The sequence below is a fragment of the Enhydra lutris genome, unplaced genomic scaffold, assembly GCF_002288905.1.
Source record: "Enhydra lutris kenyoni isolate GAN:26980312 unplaced genomic scaffold, ASM228890v2 scaffoldscaffold2, whole genome shotgun sequence".
NCBI lineage: Eukaryota > Metazoa > Chordata > Mammalia > Carnivora > Mustelidae > Enhydra > Enhydra lutris.
The window spans coordinates 7578477-7596846 of NW_019154086.1; the positions used below are offsets into that span (position 1 = coordinate 7578477).

At 43.2% G+C, this 18370-nt stretch overlaps 1 protein-coding gene across 1 annotated transcript; it reads right to left on the reverse strand.

The window, feature by feature from the left end:
- Positions 1 to 9905: 9905 nt before the first annotated feature.
- Positions 9906 to 15014, reverse strand: LOC111150898 (5-hydroxytryptamine receptor 3C-like). The gene is made up of 9 exons (XM_022508588.1): positions 14948 to 15014; positions 13505 to 13671; positions 13032 to 13076; positions 12192 to 12301; positions 11712 to 11881; positions 11225 to 11385; positions 10657 to 10861; positions 10225 to 10440; positions 9906 to 10108 (listed from the first exon to the last, which is right to left on the reverse strand). Exons 1-9 carry the CDS (start codon positions 15012 to 15014, stop codon positions 9906 to 9908), a joined length of 1344 nt encoding a protein of 447 aa, XP_022364296.1.
- Between the last annotated feature and the right edge of the window lie 3356 nt (positions 15015 to 18370).

Genomic DNA, 18370 nt, shown 5'->3' on the forward strand with positions numbered 1-18370 from the left:
GGTAATCTTGGATTGATGTTAATTTTCTGATGTTGATGGTTGTACTGTGATTGTATAGTAGAGTGTCCTCGTTTTTAGGAAATATGCACTGAAATATTCAGGGTTAATGTGTCATTAATTCTGCAACTGTTTCTCAGTGATTTAGTAGAATACACAACTGAGGAATCCCAGTGAAGGGTACACAGGAGCTCTTTAATTTTAATTTAATTTAATTTTAAGTTAAATTTAATTTTAATTTTAATTTAATTTTAAATTAAATTAAATTTTAATTTAATTTAACCACATTTTTAATTTGAGGTTTTATTTATTTATATGTTAATAATAAAAAATAATAAATAATTTAAAATATTATTATTTGAGGTATTATATTTATTTGTATTTAACCTCATTTTTTTTAAGAGGAAGAAAGGGAGAAAAAGCAAAAATAAGTCTAAAGTTTCTGCATGTGTCCTCTTTCCTTTAAGCCAGAACTGAGTCATGGGGTATTGGCCTCCAGGAGAGGGCAGCAGATCTCTTGGTTAAGTGGTTGGAAACCTTGGTCACAATTTCAATTATTTCTTTTTAGTACTAGCAGCTGGTCACATTTTTACTTGTTAAATTTGTATCTAGCCTCTTCTGGGCTTCAACTGGGTATTCATATCACTGATCTATGTAGTTTAATTAATATACAGATGTTTGGGATTTACTTGAGACTTACTGAATCTCTTGACATTCTTGATATGTTCTTGGTGTATTCTTACAAAAATCTTGGTATCTATATGATATATAAAGTCAGGATTATTATATGTTATGTCTCAATATTTTTTCTTTTTTCTTTTTAAAGATTTTATTTATTTGACAGAGAGAGAGAGAGAGAGAGAGAGAGCGAGCACACAAGGAGGGGGAGTGGCAGGTAGAGAGAAACAGGCTGCCAGCTGAGCCGGGAATCCTGATACAGGACTCGATCCCAAGACCCCAGGATCATGACCTGAGCCAAAGACAAACACTTAATCTATTGAGTCACGCAGATGCCCTTAGATTGACTTTATTATCTTGTTTTGCCTGCCAGAGAAACAACCCAATTTCCTTATCATTTTGCGTAATTCTTGTAATGAATCCTTATCTGCGCTTTCATTTTTTAAAGTTATCAGTAATAAGCTAGTAGACTAACTACAACCATTTAAAATTTTTTGTCATATACAGGGGAGCCTGCGTGGCTAAGTTGGTTAAGTGTACAACTCTTTTTTTTTTTTTTAAAGATTTTATTTATATATTTGACAGAGAGAGAGAGAGAGATCACAAATAGGCAGAGAGGCAGGCAGAGAGAGAGGGGGAAGCAGGCTCTCTGCTGAGCAGAGAGTCCGATGTGGGGCTCGATCCCAGGACCCTGAGATCATGACCTGAGCTGGAGGCAGAGGCTTAACCCATTGAGCCACCCAGGCGCCCCAAGTGTACAACTCTTGATCTCAGCTCAGGTCTTCACCTCAGGGTCAAGAGTTTGAGCTCCATGTTGGGCTCCGCGCTGGGTATGGAGCCTACTTTAAAAAAAAATGGCTAAGATGGTAGATTTGGGGCACCTGGGTGGCTCAGTTGGTTAGTTTCTGACTCTTGATTTCAGCTTAGGTCATGATCTCAAGGTGGGATCAAGCCCTGTGGCAGGCCCTGTGCTGGACGTGGAGCCTGCTTAAGATTCTCTCCCTCTCCCTCTCTAAAAAAATTTTTGTTTGTCATATACAGATAGTTTTTTATTTTATGCTTCCCTGAAAGCTTTTCAATCAATTATAAGCCAGAATACTTCATTTTCCACGAAGGAATGTTCCAGAATTCTGTGGAAAAGGACTATACCAGATGCTTTGGGGTACAGGTTTCTGATGACATTGCTTAAACAATTTTGAGACCATACTGGTGGACTGAGCCAGGATTTCTAGAACTGTAGAGAAGCCAATGGGTTCATAAGACTGCTAGCCCAAGATCCACTGAAACAAGAATTAATTACATAGGACTGATGAATTGATGAAGGGTGATTACTGTTTTTGCTTAAACTATTACTTATATTTTCATAATGTCTATTTTCTGGATATTTAAGGAAGCCCCTTTTCTTTCCTCTTAAGCTGTCTATAACTCATAACAATTTAATAATTATAACTCTACTTTTTTTCATACTCTGCTTTTGTACACTGAAATAAAACATTTGTGAATGATAGCTTGTTCTCTTTGCCTGAGCCCTCTAAAATTTAGAAACTTTTATTGAATATTCTTAATTTCATCACAATATAACTATCATATTTTCATGAAAATATAGTTATTGGCATAGATTCAGGAAGAATCTGTCCTTTTTACCAGGACATAATTGGAAACACTGGGTATGCAACCAAGGCCTTGCCTGGAGTGTTATATTTGAGAACGATGCTCCTTTAATCAGATACGGCCAGACATATCTAAGGAACTAGGATGACTTTATGCAGCCAATGCTTACAAACCCTTCCAGGAAAATTGGTTAGTATCTGACTTAGAAGGTTCTCAGCTTCTGGATGGGTAAGGTCACTTTCTTGTTAGACCCAGGAATCTTAGGATATTTGGGGAACTTCAAGAAGAGACAAATTCACTGAATGGCTACCACAGCTGAATTCTGGTGTTGAGTTCTTGGTGCAACTATCTAACCTCAGAGGCTTTTAAAAGTAAGTTTGAGATTTTTTGAGAAGCCTTTCAGCAAACCAAGTTTAAGAAGACCGAAGTGGCAAATTATCACTCTTGTTGCACCAATGTAAATAGTGAAGTTAGAGACCAGCCTTATTTGTGACCGAGAATAATCTTCCTTTGTTCCCTGAAACAAATAATACATTATATGTTAATTTAAAAAATAAAAATAAAAAAGAATAATCTTCCTTTGAGATTATTTTGGATCAAAGTGAGGCGATTATAGGAAAAAATGTGTACTTCAATGAGAAATTATGCATTGTGTCTCTCTCTGGGCTATTTATGAACTCTTTAAATTGCAGGTAACTGATGAATATTGCTAATGACAAAACCAAACAATTAAGAAGATTGATTTTATTTTAGGCTCCTGTAGCAGGGAGATCACCCAGATTCATAGAGAGTATCTTGGCAGGGTAGTGTTGCCTTAGACCTTTAATAGAGAGAAATGGACAAGTTATAGGTGGAATGATTTACAGTTTGAACTGTTTCATAATCAGAAATCTCAGTCAATTAAATAGGAAATGTTTAGCTCTGGGTCTGACTCCTTTCAGGGGATAAACAGCTCTAATCTCAGTTAATCATTCATGTGACGAAGAACAGGGAGTTGGAGGATCTATGTCTTGCCTTGCTCGTGGATTCAGGCAAAAGGGTAAAAGTGTGTTTGGTCTTGTCACAAGTAAACAGGGAGACATCTGTAAGGCCTACAGGAGTCACGAGAAAGTGTTGCCACTTTCAGAACACAAAAGGGTGGTGGGATCCCAGAAAGGTAAGGATTGAGGAGATTTCTTAACCGTTGGTGTTTTCTGGGAACACAGGGCTCAGGTAAAATTCAACATTGTCAGTGTGCAAACTCTGCCTTGTCTTGTAGAGTTCCAGTAGACATAACCTCTATTTGCAACTCAGTATCTCACTCCATATAAATCTGTGCTTCTTGACTTTTCCTTTGAACCAGTTATAACGTTTGTCTGGTTCTCTCCTAGTATATGAGTTCAATCAATTCTTCAATATGTATTCCTTTTTGTATTTGTGTAAGAGTCATGATTTTTCTTCTTTCTAAAAATTGTCTTTAAACAGTGTGACCCATATAGCTTATTCAGATTTCACCAGTTACACATGCATTCATTTGTGTGTGTGTCTGTGAACAAGCCAGTTTCTAAGGGTCCCAGTGAGAGGCCAAGAGATCCTGAGAACTATGCAAAATCCAAAGGCTGGTGGATGCTACAGTGAAGACTGACACCTAGAGGTTAAGAGTTATGAAATAGAGTGAGGTGGGATGAATCCTTTGGTGGAGATCATTCTGGATTCAGAGTCTAGAGCTTAGTTTATTCAAGAATTATTATTTCTGCATTCCTTGGCAATGACCTACATGTATTAAAACATAGGGGTAAGAGTTAGACATAATTAGGTTCAAAATGGTTCTATCATTTACTTGCTGTGTGATCCCGGGGAAGGATCTTAACTTCCTTCTAACTGGTGTCCTTATCTGCAAACTGGGAATAATGTTTACACCTAACTCATAGAATTGTTGTGAGGATAAAATGAGATAATGAATGTGATAGACTTGGCATATAGAAGGTACTTGGTGGGAACACCAGATTGCTCAATCATTTAAGCATCTGCCTTCAGCTCAGGTCACAACCCCAGTGTCCTGGGATCAAGTCCCGAATCGGTCTCCTTGCTCAGCGGGGAGCCTGCTTCTCCCTCCACCTGCTGTTCCCCCTGATTGTGCTCTCTCTCTCTCAAATAAATAAATAAAATCTTGAAAAAAAAAAAACTTTTCTATGTCCAAAACAATGAAAGGCCTAAAATAACAATCTTTCATTCATGAAAACTGTAGAAGCCACTACATGTCTATTTTACTTCAGACCCATTAATACTCAGAGTTCTTGCCCAGTGAGAACAGATGGAATAATAGTTCATCAACTTGTTGATTTCAACAGTCAGTCAATGTACATGTTGATATGTATTCTTTGGTTTATTTGTTTTTGCAACTTTCATATTTCTTTCCATGTAACTTTGTTTTTTTTAAAGATTTTATTTATTTGACAGAGAGAGATCACAAGTAGAGAGAGAGAGAGAGAGGGGAGGAAGCAGGCCCCCCCCACCCAGCAGAGAGCCCGATGTGGGACTCGATCACAGGACCCTGAGATCACGACCTGAGCCGAAGGCAGAGGCTCAACCCACTGAGCCACCCAGGCAGCCCCTGTTTTGTTTTGTTTTGTTTTGTTTTTAAGTAGGTCCCACATCCAGTGTGGAGCCCAGTGTGGGGCCCAGTGTGAGGCTTGAACTCATGACTCTGAGATCAAGAGTCAGACACTTAACCAAATGAACAACCCAAGCACCACTCATATAACTTTGTTTTTTAATAAAGGCAATTTACTAAGTCTATGAACATAATTTCATTTATAGGCTTTCCTAGGCCTTTTCACATTTACAAATCACCTGACAATGTGTCCAAATTTTAGTCAGAAAAATATGGATAATGTAGGTACACTCTGCATAGTATGTTCTTCTGCCTACATCCCAAGGTAACCATCTCAGAAGGGTCTGAGTAGGGTGCCCACTAGAGGGCAGTATGGATCTCCCAAAGGGCTGACAAACGCTTTCCTTCAAGACTTCATTTAAGCTTTACACATCACTAAGGACCTGTTAATTCAGGAGAGCTAAAAATGAGGCATTTGTAAACTAAAACTTGCATATCACTCAATGTCCTCCAGATTCCAATTTGGCATTCTACTATGATCCTGCAGACTGTGAGAAAGTCACAAAGCTCCTGTTTCTGGAGCTTTTGCTGCTTCTTCTTCTTCTTCTTCTTCTTCTTCTTCTTCTTCTTCTTCTTCTTCATCTTTCTTCTTCTTCTTCTCCTTCTTCTTCTTCTTCTTCTCCTTCTCCATCTTCCTCCTCTTCTTCCTCCTCCTCCTTTTGTCCTCCTCCTCTTCCTCCTTCTTCTCCTTCTCCTTCTCCATCTCCTTCCCCTACCCCTTCCTCCTCCTCCCCCTCTTCTTCTTCTTTTTAAGATTTTATTTATTTATGACAGAGAGAGATAGCAAGAAAGGGAACTCAAGCACAGGGGAATTGAAGAGGGAGAAGCAGGCTCCCCACAGAGCAGACAGCCTGATATGGGGCTCGCTCCCAGGACCCTGGGATCATGACCTGAGCGGAAGGCAGACGCTTAACTGACTGAGCCACCCAGGTACCTCTCTGGGGCTTTTTCTTATTAGTGCATCAGCAGCGGTAGAATTGCTATTCATGTTCTTTAATCAACTTCTAGCTTTTTTCATCATCTATTCAACTTCTCGTGGACTGTTTGATTCTCCCCTTCAGGGTGTTGTTGTGATGCATTTGCATCAAAAGTAATTTTGCTGTGTTTCAGGTGTCTATCTTACTCTTGAAGTGAATATATACATATACCCTCAAAATCTGTTTGTGTAGTGACACTGCATTGGTGACATGGTTTCAGAGAATAGAAACTACTTAAATAACTTACAATATCAAGACAAGTGTTGTAAAAGTATTACCTATATTAAACTTTATAGAACATCGTTTTATAATTAAATGGGTAAACTCATAGTCTCTCATATGGTATATAATAAGTATGTAGTAAGCAATTCTAGCAATAACTTCTCTGCAACTTTTAATTTTGTTTCTTTTTAATTCTATATTATCACCAGTTCTTTTTTGAGTAAGGCTATATATATGGGTGAGTAAAATAGTTTTTGAGCTCAAAACCATCTCAAAGTTTCTGTTCTAAGCCCTTTGAGTGGATTATAAATGTTTGCCCTCACAATCCTTAAACATTACACAATAGCATCAAAACAATCAATATGGGACCTCTCTCCAGTCTCTCACCTTGTTCATCCAAAGATCTTGGTTACCCAGATCTACTTCTATAACTGTAGTGCTTGTCTATCATGTTTCATCCTGGCCTCCCCATATGAATACATCAGTACGAATCTGAGGACATAGCTCGTCATTCTATGATCATCTGTTTCTCAGCTGGTACAAGTGTCACTTTCTTAGAGACCCCTTCCTAGAACATCCTATTTCTTTGTGTGTCACTCTCTGTCCTATTACCCTGTTTTATTTTCTTTGGAGTAATTATCAGCCTATGAAATCATCAGTTTGTTACCTGAGAAGATTAGCACCTCCTATCTGTCTTGTTTATCCCCAGCTCCTAGATAAAATGTCTATGACATAAATAAGCACTTAGTAAAGATTGGATGCATGAGTGAATGAGTGCTTCACTCATTTCACTCATTCCATGGTGCTCTTCTGGGGATCAGATGACTAGATGGTCCATAGAGGCCGAGGTTCTCACTTGAGCCTGATGGTGTGACCTATGTACATAATGTCTGAATTCCCATCTTCTTTCAGGGATCTCTGAGTTGGTCTGACTGGTGAATGTTTCATGTAGTTAGGGATGGTGGAAACTGTGTCTGACCCGAAGTCGTGAGTGATTTCCAAATCAAGGAAGCATGCAGAGCTGACAGGTGAGTGGGGAGCTGCCCTCCCTAGGCTCTGGTGAGTCATGATGGTGGAGGCGGGCCAGGGACAGACATTGATGAAAACAAAATATATGGAGTCAGGAGTCAGAGAGTCAGAGAGTTGGCAGCAGGGAGCAGGGGAATGAGAGAACAAGCAGGAAGGAAGTGGTAGACACAGAGAACTGTGGGGTGGGGTTATGTATTTTTTGTTATTGTTAGCAAGTTTATTGAGATATACTTTACATACCATAAAATTCACCTATTTGAAGTATATAGTTCCATGGTTTTTAGTATATTTACACTTACGCAATCATCACCAGTTTAATTTTAGGACATTTTTATCATCCCTGTGAAGAAATCCTGCACCCATTAGTGTCATTCCTCATTCACCTGCCCTTTTCTGCACCAAGTCCTAGGCCACCATTAATCTTCCTCCTGTCTCTATAGATTAGTGTATTCTGGACATTTCATTCAAGTGGGATTATATAATATGTGGTCTTTTGTGACTGGCTTTTCTCTTACTTAGCATAATGTTTTCACAGTTCATCCATGTTGTAGCATGTATGAGGACTTCTTTCCTTTTTGAAGCCAAATAATCGTATTTCATTGCATGGATATAAAAAATGTTATTTATCTGTTCATTGGTTAATAGACATTTGGGTTGTTTTAGCTACTTTGAATAATGTTGCTATGACCATTTGTGTACAAGTTTTTGTGTGGACATATGTTTTCATTTCTCTTGGGCATGTACCTAGGAATGGAATTGCTGGGTTATAGGGTAACTCCATGTTCAACACTTTGAGGAGCTGCCAAATTGTTTTCCAAAGAGCCTACACTATTCTTCGTTCTATTGTGGGGCTATTTCTGGTAGATGATTTTATGAGTTTGTTCTGGACACCTGAGCCATGTGAGTACCATGAGAATGAGTGTGTCGTGATTCTGCCTGGATCCTGCCGTTCAGCTACTGCTGCACATACCCCTGGGCCCCCGAGGCCCCACCTGCAGTGATCCCAGTGTCCTCAGGTAGTAATGTGACCCCAGAGGTGTATTGTGATTAGTCAGTCCCAGCAAGTCCTCCCTCTGTTCATGTATTAGTCATCCTCAGAGTCCAAGTTAATATGGCCTCTTCTGCTGGCTCCGCGGTTTCAATTCTGACAGCGCATTAAAATCTCATGGGGAGCTTTCAAATATGCCAAAGCCAGGGTCCACACCAAAGGTTCTAATTTAACTGGTCTGGGAGAAGGCCTGGGCGCTAGGATTACTTCAAACTCTCTTCAGGGGCACCTGGGTGGCTCAGTCAGTTAAGCATCCGATTCTTGGTTTCGGCTCTGGTCATGATCTTATGGGTTGTGAGTTTGAGCCCTGTGGGAAGCCCCAGGTGGAGCCCCGTGTAGGGCTCCACACACAACAGGGAGTCTGCCTAAGGATTCTCTCCCTCTGCCCGCCCCCCAACTCATGCGTGCTCTCTCTTTCTCTCTCTCTCTCTCAAATAAATAAATAAATCTAAAAAAAAAATGTCTACTCAGATGATTCCAATGGACAGACAGGATGGAGAACCACAGCTCGGCTCCCACTAGAACAATCCTTTCTCCTATGAGCTTCACAGCAGTTTCTTTTCAGTGGTACTAACCAAAACTTTAAAAACAGATTCCCCATTTAATTGCAGTTATTTAACATATATATTTTACTTGTCCAGCTGGGCCACAAGCTCTTTGAGGACAGAGCTGTGTTTGATTCATCCCCAAGTGTCCATTTGTCAAGAGACATCCTTTTATAGCCACACCTGTGCTCCTCCTGGTCCTTCTCTGGAGTAACGCATAGGCGCCAGCCAGACAGCAAGTTATCATGAAGCCTTCGCTGGCCACCCACCTAAACCTGCAGTCTCCTTCTCCTCCATTTCCCATTCCTCCTTCTGTAATTTGCTTCCGGCCCCTGGCACTTAGCACATGCTCTGTGTTTCACTTATTATCTTCTTTATCGTCAGTCTCCACCCGCCTTCGGTGAGGGTAGAGATTTTTGTCAGCTTGGCTCACTGCTATACCCTCAGCACTCAGAAAGTGCCTAGCACATGGTAGGTGCTCAATAAATGTTTATTAAAAGAAGAAATAAATATGTTAGCCTATATTTAAAAAGAGGTTTAATCCCTTTCCTCTACACCAGTAAGTGAGTTAGATTTTGTTTTGTTTTGTTTTATTTTCTTTTGTAAATATTTCCAGTCATTTATTATAAAGCCTTCTTTTTCTAGTAAAAGTTCTATTTCTAGCATAAACGTGTAAATTCTGAATTCATTAAGTTTTAGAAATATAGTCCTATTTCTTTTTGTTTGTTTGTTTTAAAAGAACACTTTGCTAACTTCTTGCTTTATTTTAAAAAATATTTTAAATATTTTAAACAGAGAGAGAGAGAGAGAGCGCGCGCACAAGCTGGGGGAGTAGCAGGCAGAGGGAGAGGGAGAAGCAGGCTCCTCACCAAGAAAGGAGCCTGATATGAGCCTAGGGCCCAGGACCCTGGGATCATGACCCAAGCCAAAGGCAGATATTTGACTGACTGAGCCACCCAGGCACCTCAATATAGGCATATTTCTGAGAGGGCCTGCAGAGGTTCTATTTAAGCCCTGGAGCAGGGATCATGGCATATTTGGAACTGTGTACATAAACTGGAGCAGAGGAACAGGGTCTAGGATAGTCAGTTGAAGCTGAGGAAACCTGACCACTGGCTTGCTCTTGCACCATTAAAATTCAAGTCCTAGGTGTTCCAGAGGACGATGACTGTGATGATGGAGGAGGCCAAGAAGAGCAGGTAGAGGCGGAAGAGGAAGGTGTCCATCATGTGGCTGAACTGTACCCATAGGTCAGCTAGCTGGGTGCTTGTCAGTCCCGAGCCTCCATTCAGCTCTGCCTGTCTGGGTCCCAGCTCCTTCCCTACCAACTGCCCTGGCTCCTTCGGTCCTGTGGAGAAGACAGAGACTCAGCCCTGAAATGGGAAGGAGACAGGATTGGGGAAGTGGGGGACTGGGGAAGCTGGGCCCAGTGTAGAGAGTATGGGCAGTGTAGATTTTCCTTACCGGGTAGGTGAGTGGGCGTGAAGCCTGGGCCCACATTCACCTTCCAGAGCGCAGTGGGGCAGCATTTCCTTGGGCTGGCCCAGTAGAGAAGCTGAGAGTGGAGCCACCGAGGCATGGGTGGGGGCTGGGTGGTGGCCAGGTGTAGCAGGTAGGTGATGAAGATGGTCTCCAGCAGGCTGACCACCATCAGGGACAGACACAGGGCAAAGTACACACCTGTGTTGGGGGTGAGGAGCATGCCTGAGTGTGGCCGAGAAGAATCAGCAATCCCCCCTTTTCTCTGTCTCCCATAGAGAGCCCTTCCTGAGATGACTGCTTTCTCCCTTCTGCCTTAGCTGCCTCAGCAGATCTAGCCAGTGCACCTGTCTGCCCTGCCTCCTACACCTGCCTCCCCACCCCCACTACTTTCCAACAGTGAGGAGGTGGGCATACTGATGAGGGGGGTGCCACTAGCGGGAAGTAGTTTATTCATCATAAGCAGGAAGACGTTGTAGCCCAGAAGAAGGGTTATCTTGAATGGGGCACGATTCTCGCTTTCTGCTGGCAGGTAGAAGCTGAGGGCATCGATGGCAATCAGGAAGCTACTGGGCACCAGGAGGTTTATGACGTAGAGGCTGGGCCTGCGCCTGATGGCCACCTGGGGGGAGGAGAGAGCAGAGAACTAGGTGAGGCTAGCACTGAGGGGAGGCTGAGGGATAATTCCAGTCCCTTCCTCCCTTAGTGTCCTCAACCCAACAAGGGCTCTTTCTGGGGCTGGGTGAGAAGCAGCTTTCACAGGCCTGAGAAGACTCTGCCATACCCACTAAAGAAAACCTATGCCAGAGCTGGCAGGTTCAAAAAGGGGCCTGCTCTGGGGGACTTGGGAGAGAGGAAAGCTGTGAGGGTTGTGGCACCCAGTGGCTTTCTGGTCTTGGGACAAGATGTGAGGGGCTCTGGGATTTGGAAAGATCTGATGAGGGAGATAAGGGGGACGGACACATCTCACAGTCTCTGGACTTACATAGAACATGATCTGGTCAAAAAGACTGGAGCCCACAGACATCTTTGGGGTGGCCTTGTTGATGCCCAGGAGCTCCCACTCCCCTTGCGTGCGGACAATGTCACGTGAGGTGTCCACTATCTCCCACACTTCCTTTTCCATGCCCAGCAGCATGTTTTCCACTGCAGGGAGACAAACATTCATTCAATACACTGTTCAGCACCTGCTCTGTGCAGAACTCAGAGAGATGAACTAGAAAACTGCTTTAGCTCCCTCTCTCTGGCTGCCCGGTAACATGGCTTCCTTGCTTCTCAGTCACCTCCTTTCAATTCGGGCTTTCTCAGAAGTCTTGTCTCCTCCTAAGTTCAACTCCTCTACCCCATCACCCACACACCCCGATCAGCAAATGCTCCACTGTCCCTTTTTAGGCAGTTAAAAAATAACCTTGCTGTGTGTGCCGTTTCATTGATCCACTGGTTGATCTCATTTTACCCCCACCATGACCCACCTGTGTACAGGAAAGAGCTAAAGGTGAGCGTGCAGTTCTGCTGGTCAAAGGGGAAGTAAAAGATGTCCAGGCTACAGATGCTGGTCACCCGCATTGGTTTGTTATACGTGATGTGACCGTCACTGGTCACATATGCAGAGAGGCCTTCTGGGGTCTGATCCACATCCATGCTACGGGGTAGAAGGGGAGAGAGACAGATGCTCTGGGTTTCACAACAGCTTAAGCTTCTCTCTTAAGGGGGGGGCTTCCCAATGTTGCTTACTATGGTCACTCTGCCATCTTTTCTGCTCATCACTTTCTCACTTTCTCATTTCTAGAAGAAGTGTCTTCTAGAAATGAGAGACCATTGATGAACCGTGATTGTGCTCCTGTCTGAAAGAAGTTTTTGGTGGCCCTGCTGAATTGGTTTGCCCTATGCCACCCTGGCCTGCTCTTTGCAGAAGGATCTCCGCTCCAGCTTTCCCTGGCCCTGGTACCCACGATTCTACGATGAAGATGTCTGGGAGCCACAGGTTCTCAGTTGTCACAGTGAGTTTACTGATGGCACCACATTCTTCTGGATCCCAGCTGATGAATGGGTTTTTCCAGATCTAGAGCCCAGAGCACAGAGGGATGGTGATGGCTAAAGCTGGAGCTAGTTTATGTCAACATCAACCCTTCCATTCCCTTATATATATATACACATTGTGTATTTTTTCCAAAATCTATATACTATAGGCATATGATAAAATTTCAACCATTCCAGAAAGTTATAACATAAAAAGGAAGCTTCTCTCTCCTCAATTCACTCTAACAGCTCATATCCCCAACTCAGTCTCCTTATTAACAGTCTCTTGAGTATCTTCTAGAAAATAAATTAATACGTATGCCAGCATTCACTTTTACTTACACAGATAAACTCATACTTCACATATTATTATGTCTGTAACTTTTTTTTTTTTAACCTCATTTCCTTTTAAGCTCTGATGCCTCTTCTCTTCCTGGTGATAATGTCCCCCTTCTCTAGCTAACAAAGTCAGGCTGGCCTTCCACTTCCCACTCGAGGAAAATCTGAAACTGGGTGCTGAATACCTTGGGGCCTTGGAGCTTACTTAGGGGTTTTCAGCGGTACTGCCCACTTCTTCCTGCAGTTTCCATCTACGTCTTCATATTTGTTTGGCAACTGTGTGACAAAAAGCTATTTGTCACCAGCATGGGCCCTATTTTGGTTGGATTTATCTATTCCCTCAGGTACTGCCAATTTCAACAAATGCGATTTTTGCAAACAAGCCCAGAAAAAAGGGGAGTAAGAGGGAAGAGAATGAAGCTGGACTTACGTACCAACTTTAACCACAGGAATGATGTCAGCAGCTGAAGCTGTTCATCCTGACAAAAAGAAGTCCTCCTTCAGGATGATTAATGCCCAGAGATCAGGTCCCAGTCCAGCTCTTGCCTTTGTTTCCTACGTGGTCCTGTGTGACTGTTCAGCTTTTCAGTCACATGTCTCAAAAGAAAGGTGGGTCCAAAAAATGCAGGTTACATGGAAAATGTAGGGGGAAAAACAGCAGGGGGACCCATTGGAAATATGTTTTATCTGCCTACAGGGACAAAACTCAGGACAAATGTTCCCTGCAGAAATGTTGCTGCAGCATTCCCTTTCACGTCTCTCCACCCCACAGGATGGATGTCTGACTCATATAGCATTTGGGGACGGATTGCTTGTCACTGGACCAGTGCAAGTTTGGGTTGCCAGGGGGAAGAGTCCTTGTTCCCTACTAGCAGCCTATGCAAAGAGTGCAGGAGGCAGAACTCACCACTTCCAGGATGGCAGACAAAACGAAGGAGATGTTAACCTGAGTGGGAACACTGTAGTTGATGACTGGACGGAAGTCCTTCTGGTTAAATATTGTCTGGAAAGCAGCAGGGTCCACCCCATGCTGGTCAAAGCCTGAGCAATTGATGGTGAAACTGTTTGACCTTCCTGTAGAGAGGAGAGACCTGTGAGATGGGAATAGGGCTTTGTGTATCCTAAGGGAGAAGAGTACCAGGGCTGAGGCTTGAGAGCTTCTCTGCAGAGAAAGAAATGTGGACATGGGGTGAGGCACGTGAGCCCCTCCTTCCTGGGCCAAGACTTCTGAAGGCCAAGCCCTTCCTGCCAAGGCTGGGGAGCATGGGCTGGTCTGATAGGCAAATGGGGGAAGTTGATGTGGTAAGCTGAACCAGGGCTCAGACCTCTCTTCCTGTGCTTTATTCCCGTATAAAGCCTACCCAAATTTGTATGCAAACAGCCTCTCTGGAGAGTCCTATTCCTTCCATAGTCCCAACCCTGAAGTTTTGGCTTTTGTCTGACCCTACTGTTTTCTTTCTAGCTCTATTATGACTTGTTCTCATAGTCATTGAACAAAATGTCCCTAAAATTTTGTTTCTTAATGTCCACCTCCTGCTTTCATGTTTTCCCATTTCCTGGAAGGAGAAATTTGGAAAGAAGTCAACCTGAGTGTGACCTGAGATATGTGGGGACTTCATGTTGCCCTGAATGTGAATTTATTGACTACCCAGCATGTGCTGCACTCTGTGCCCATCTCCTGCTCAGTGGCTTCTTCTAAGATCCGTGGGGGCCAGCCTCATGGTCACCATTCTGAGAGGATCTCACTGTGCCTGGTGAAGCTGGGCAATGACATGTAGAAGCCCTTCAGGCCCTCTCACCCGCCTCCCAGCCACAGGTGACTCTGCAGTGATTCCTGTAACTACAGCCCAGCGAGTTCTTCTTGTGCCTCGTCCATTACTCCCCATGCCAGCTAATTCATAAGGTACACCTCCAAACCAAGGAGAAACACATTGCAGGGGAAGAAATTGTCATCCTTTCCCCTCTCCATCACCTCCTCTGCAAGATCGTCCTGAGTGAGGTGGGAAAAGAGCTAGGTTCCTGTCACCAGAACCCAAACCACCCTGTTCATAGTGACTATATCTTGGTAGAAAGGAAAGGTTGGACACCATAAAGGGGTGGCATTGGAGAGCTGGCAAATGGAAGGAATTGGTAGATACCTAGGCAGGCAAGTGGGAGAGGGGGCTATGTGTACTGATCAGTGAAATGGGTTGTTTGTCTGTTTCCAAGGAAGCCATAACATAGATCCTACAGAGAAAGAAAATGTTTAACCCAGCTATTTTAGATGCTCTCTAGTTCTGGAGAATGAGAGGGTTTCTGGATTTTGCCCAGAGCAGCATTCCCATTTTTCCTTGTTCTTGCCCCATCTTACCTGGAAGCAGAAGGCTGACAATGAGGCAGAGGAGGACTCCCCCCTCCAAAGACCACCCCCCTTCCATCCTCTTCTTCTGGCCTCTTCTCTGGGGATTCACCAGGAGCCCCCAAACTGTTGAGCTTAAAGGAGCTCAGACCACACCTTGGTTCCTGGTTTTGAATAGTGCTCATGACAGGTGACCACTCCCTGATGAGAGGCTGTGGCCAGAGAGATCACATCAGAGTGTCCTGCTTTGTCCCTGTGCTGGTATGCCTTCCGGGCGCCAGGCGGTGGGGAAGTTAGGCCAAGACCAGGGAGAAAAGCACCTGTTTAGCAGCCTTGTCTAGATGAGTGATTTTAAATCTGAGTTCCAAGTACCTTTCAGGGAAAATGGAGGATGTGGGAGATGGGTCAGGTAAAGCCACTGATAAAGCACTCATCAGGTGCTTCTGGAACTAATTATGCCTCAGGAAAGTGCATGGATCCCGCAGAAAGGGATGTGGTGGAGACACCTGCTAATTTCTCAAGGCAAAAACTTGTAATTATTTTGTTGCAGACCTAGAAATGTATCTTTTTACTCACTTGTGGACATTAGGGATTATTGTCAGTAGTGAGTTAAAAATATTGAGAGAGCACGCTTTTCTTTCATGACGTAAACCTAACCAATGGACCTCTGCCCTCACAGCTAGTGCAGCCAGTACCGACCTGCCTCATCCCTTGTTTGCACTACTGGGACATCTTCATAAGGTTTCCTCTCTTTGGTTTTCCCTAGTCCAATGTTTTTTTTCTTTTTTTAAAGAGTGTATTTATTCATTTGAGAAAGAGAGAAAATAAGGCGGGGGGAGAGGTGGAGAGAGAAGGAGAAGCAGACTCCCCACTGAGCTGGGAGCCAGACTTGGGGCTTGATCCCGGGACCCTGGGATCATGACCTAAGCCAAAGGCGGGTGCTTAACTGACTGAGTCACTCAGGCACCCCTGCCCAGTCCAGTTCTTCATTTTGCCATCCTCCTAACTCTCTTGCTTTCTTTCCTTATGTAGTGTCTCTAAAGGCCTACAGCCCTGGGGCCACGTGGGAATGTGTGAGAAAAACAAAAACAAAAACAAAAAAACACTTGGTGAGCTTTTTGAAGATAACTGCACGCCCTGCCTCCCCAACCCCTAATGAGGGGTGTGTGTGTATTTAAAATCTCCCCAGATGGTTGTGATTCACACTTCATTGAAAACTTTTGGGCTGGCCTGTGTTACCATACCACAACCAGGATACTGATACTGATAGATAGTCAAGATAGAGAACTTTAACACCAGGATCCCTATGTTCTCCTTTTATAGCTACAACCACCTCCCTCCCTCCCTAAGCTCCTGCTGTCTGGCAGCCATTCATTTGTTCTCTGTTTCTATAATTGTGTTGTCTCAAGAATGTTATATAGATCAAATAGCACAGTATAAACTTTTTGAGACTGGCTTTTTTTCTCTCGGTATTTCTCAGGAGACCCATCCAGATGGCTGTGTGTATCAGGATGCATTCCTTTTTATTGCTGACTAGTATTCCGAGGTAGGAATGTACCCCAGTTTGTTCAACCACTTACCTGTTGAAGGATTTCTGAGGTTTTTAAAAATTTTTAAATTTTGTTGAGGGACTTCTGAGTTTTAAGGGAGAACACTTATTTCCTCTACTTTCCTCACAACACTTGGGAAAAAAAAGATTTATTTATTTATTTGAGGGGGGAGGGGCAAAGGGAGAGGGAAGGGACTTTCAGGCTGACTCCCCGCTGAGCATGGAGCCTGATACAGGGCTCCAACCCAGGACCCTGAGATCATGACCTGATCCGAAATCAGGGGTCGGATGCGTAACCGACTGAGCCACCCAGGTCCTCACACAACACTTCTGATACCAAATTGTGGGTTTTTCCCTCATACCAAGTACTTCTGAACTACCCCTTCTGGCATACCCCTTGGGTTAAGGGCTCGATCCCACAAGACTGAACCCCACTTCAGGGGCCAATTGTAAGTCAGGGCCTCCTGTACTTCTGACCAACTGACAATAAATTGGAGATCCCCACAACACCCTCCTCAGATTCAGATTTTTGCTATAACAGCTCACAGAACTCATGGAAACATTTACTTCTGTTTACTGGCTGAAAAGTTTATAATAAAGTATACAGATGAACAGCCAGGTGAAAAGGTACACAGGGTGAGATCTGGAAGGGTTCCGAAGGCAGGAGCTTCTTCTGTCTCTGTGGAGTTCCAGCATGTAGGTGGATATGTCACCAACCTGGAAGGTCTCCAGACTACATAGTTTAAGGATTTTTTGTGGAGGCCTCATTATGTAGGCGTGATCAATTATGAACTCAATCTCCAGCCCCTCTCCCCTCCCTAGAGGATGGGGATTGGGGCAGAGAGTTCAAGCTTCCCGTCATGCCTTGGTCTTTCTGGTGACCAGTTCCCATCCTGAAGTTATCCAGGAGCCTACCAAGAGTCACCTCATTAGAACAAAAGATGCTCTTATTACCTAGGAAATTCCAAGGGATTTATGAACTCTGTGTCAGGAACTGGGAGCAAAGACCCAAAAAACATACATTTTTTCACAGAGTTGTTTATAGTTTTTGTCTTACATATAAAGCTGTTATAAATGTCTGTCTACAGGTTTTTGTGTGAACAAAAGTTTTCTGGAAATCATACTCAGAAGTGCTAGATTATATGGTATTTGCATGTACAGTTTTTAAAGAAACTGCAGCACTCTTTTCCAGAGTGGCAGTACCGTTTAACATTCCCACCCACAATGTATGAATGATCCAGTTTCTCCGCGTTTTTTAGGGTTTAGAACTTTGGGTAAGGAAGGACTTCTGAAAATAGGACCCTAAAATCACAAACATAAAGGAAATGATTGATAAATTCAGCATTTAAAAAATTTTAACTTATTTTCATTAAAGGACAGTGAATGTGGGGCACCTGGGTGGTTCAGTTGGTTAAGTGTCTGCCTTTGGCTCAAGTCATGATCCACGAGTCCCGGAATTGAGTCCCGCCTGCTTTGGACTCCCTGCTCGGCGGGGAGTCTGCTTCTCCCTTGGTCCTTCACTCCAATCATGTTCTCTCTCACTCTCTCTTTCTCAAATAAATAAATAAAATCTTTAAAAAAAAGGACACTAAATGTGAAAAGTCAAATCATAAACTGGGAAAATACCTTTGCAACACATAACTGACAAAAGAATAGTAGAAAATATGTAAAACATGCCCATAAATGAATAACAGTGACAAAAAACCCTATCAGAAAAATGAATGGAATAAATGAATTGGCAGTTTATAGAAAAGAAAACACAAACAGCCAATAAACAACAAAAAGATATTCACATAAATACAGGGAACAAACTGCTGGTCACCAAAGGGGAGGAGGGTTGGGCAAAATGGGTAAAGGGGAGAGGGAGGTTCAGGCTTCCAGGTATG

Excerpts from the sequence above, each read along its gene's own strand:
- LOC111150898 (XM_022508588.1), bottom strand. The coding sequence starts at position 15,014 with ATGGAAGGGGGGTGGTCTTTGGAGGGGGGAGTCCTCCTCTGCCTCATT. Across the intron at positions 11,882-12,191 it reads GACATCTTCATCGTAGAATC|CATGGATGTGGATCAGACCC; the intron begins GTGGGTACCAGG and ends TCTACCCCGTAG. Across the intron at positions 10,862-11,224 it reads TTGACCAGATCATGTTCTAT|GTGGCCATCAGGCGCAGGCC; the intron begins GTAAGTCCAGAG and ends TCCTCCCCCCAG.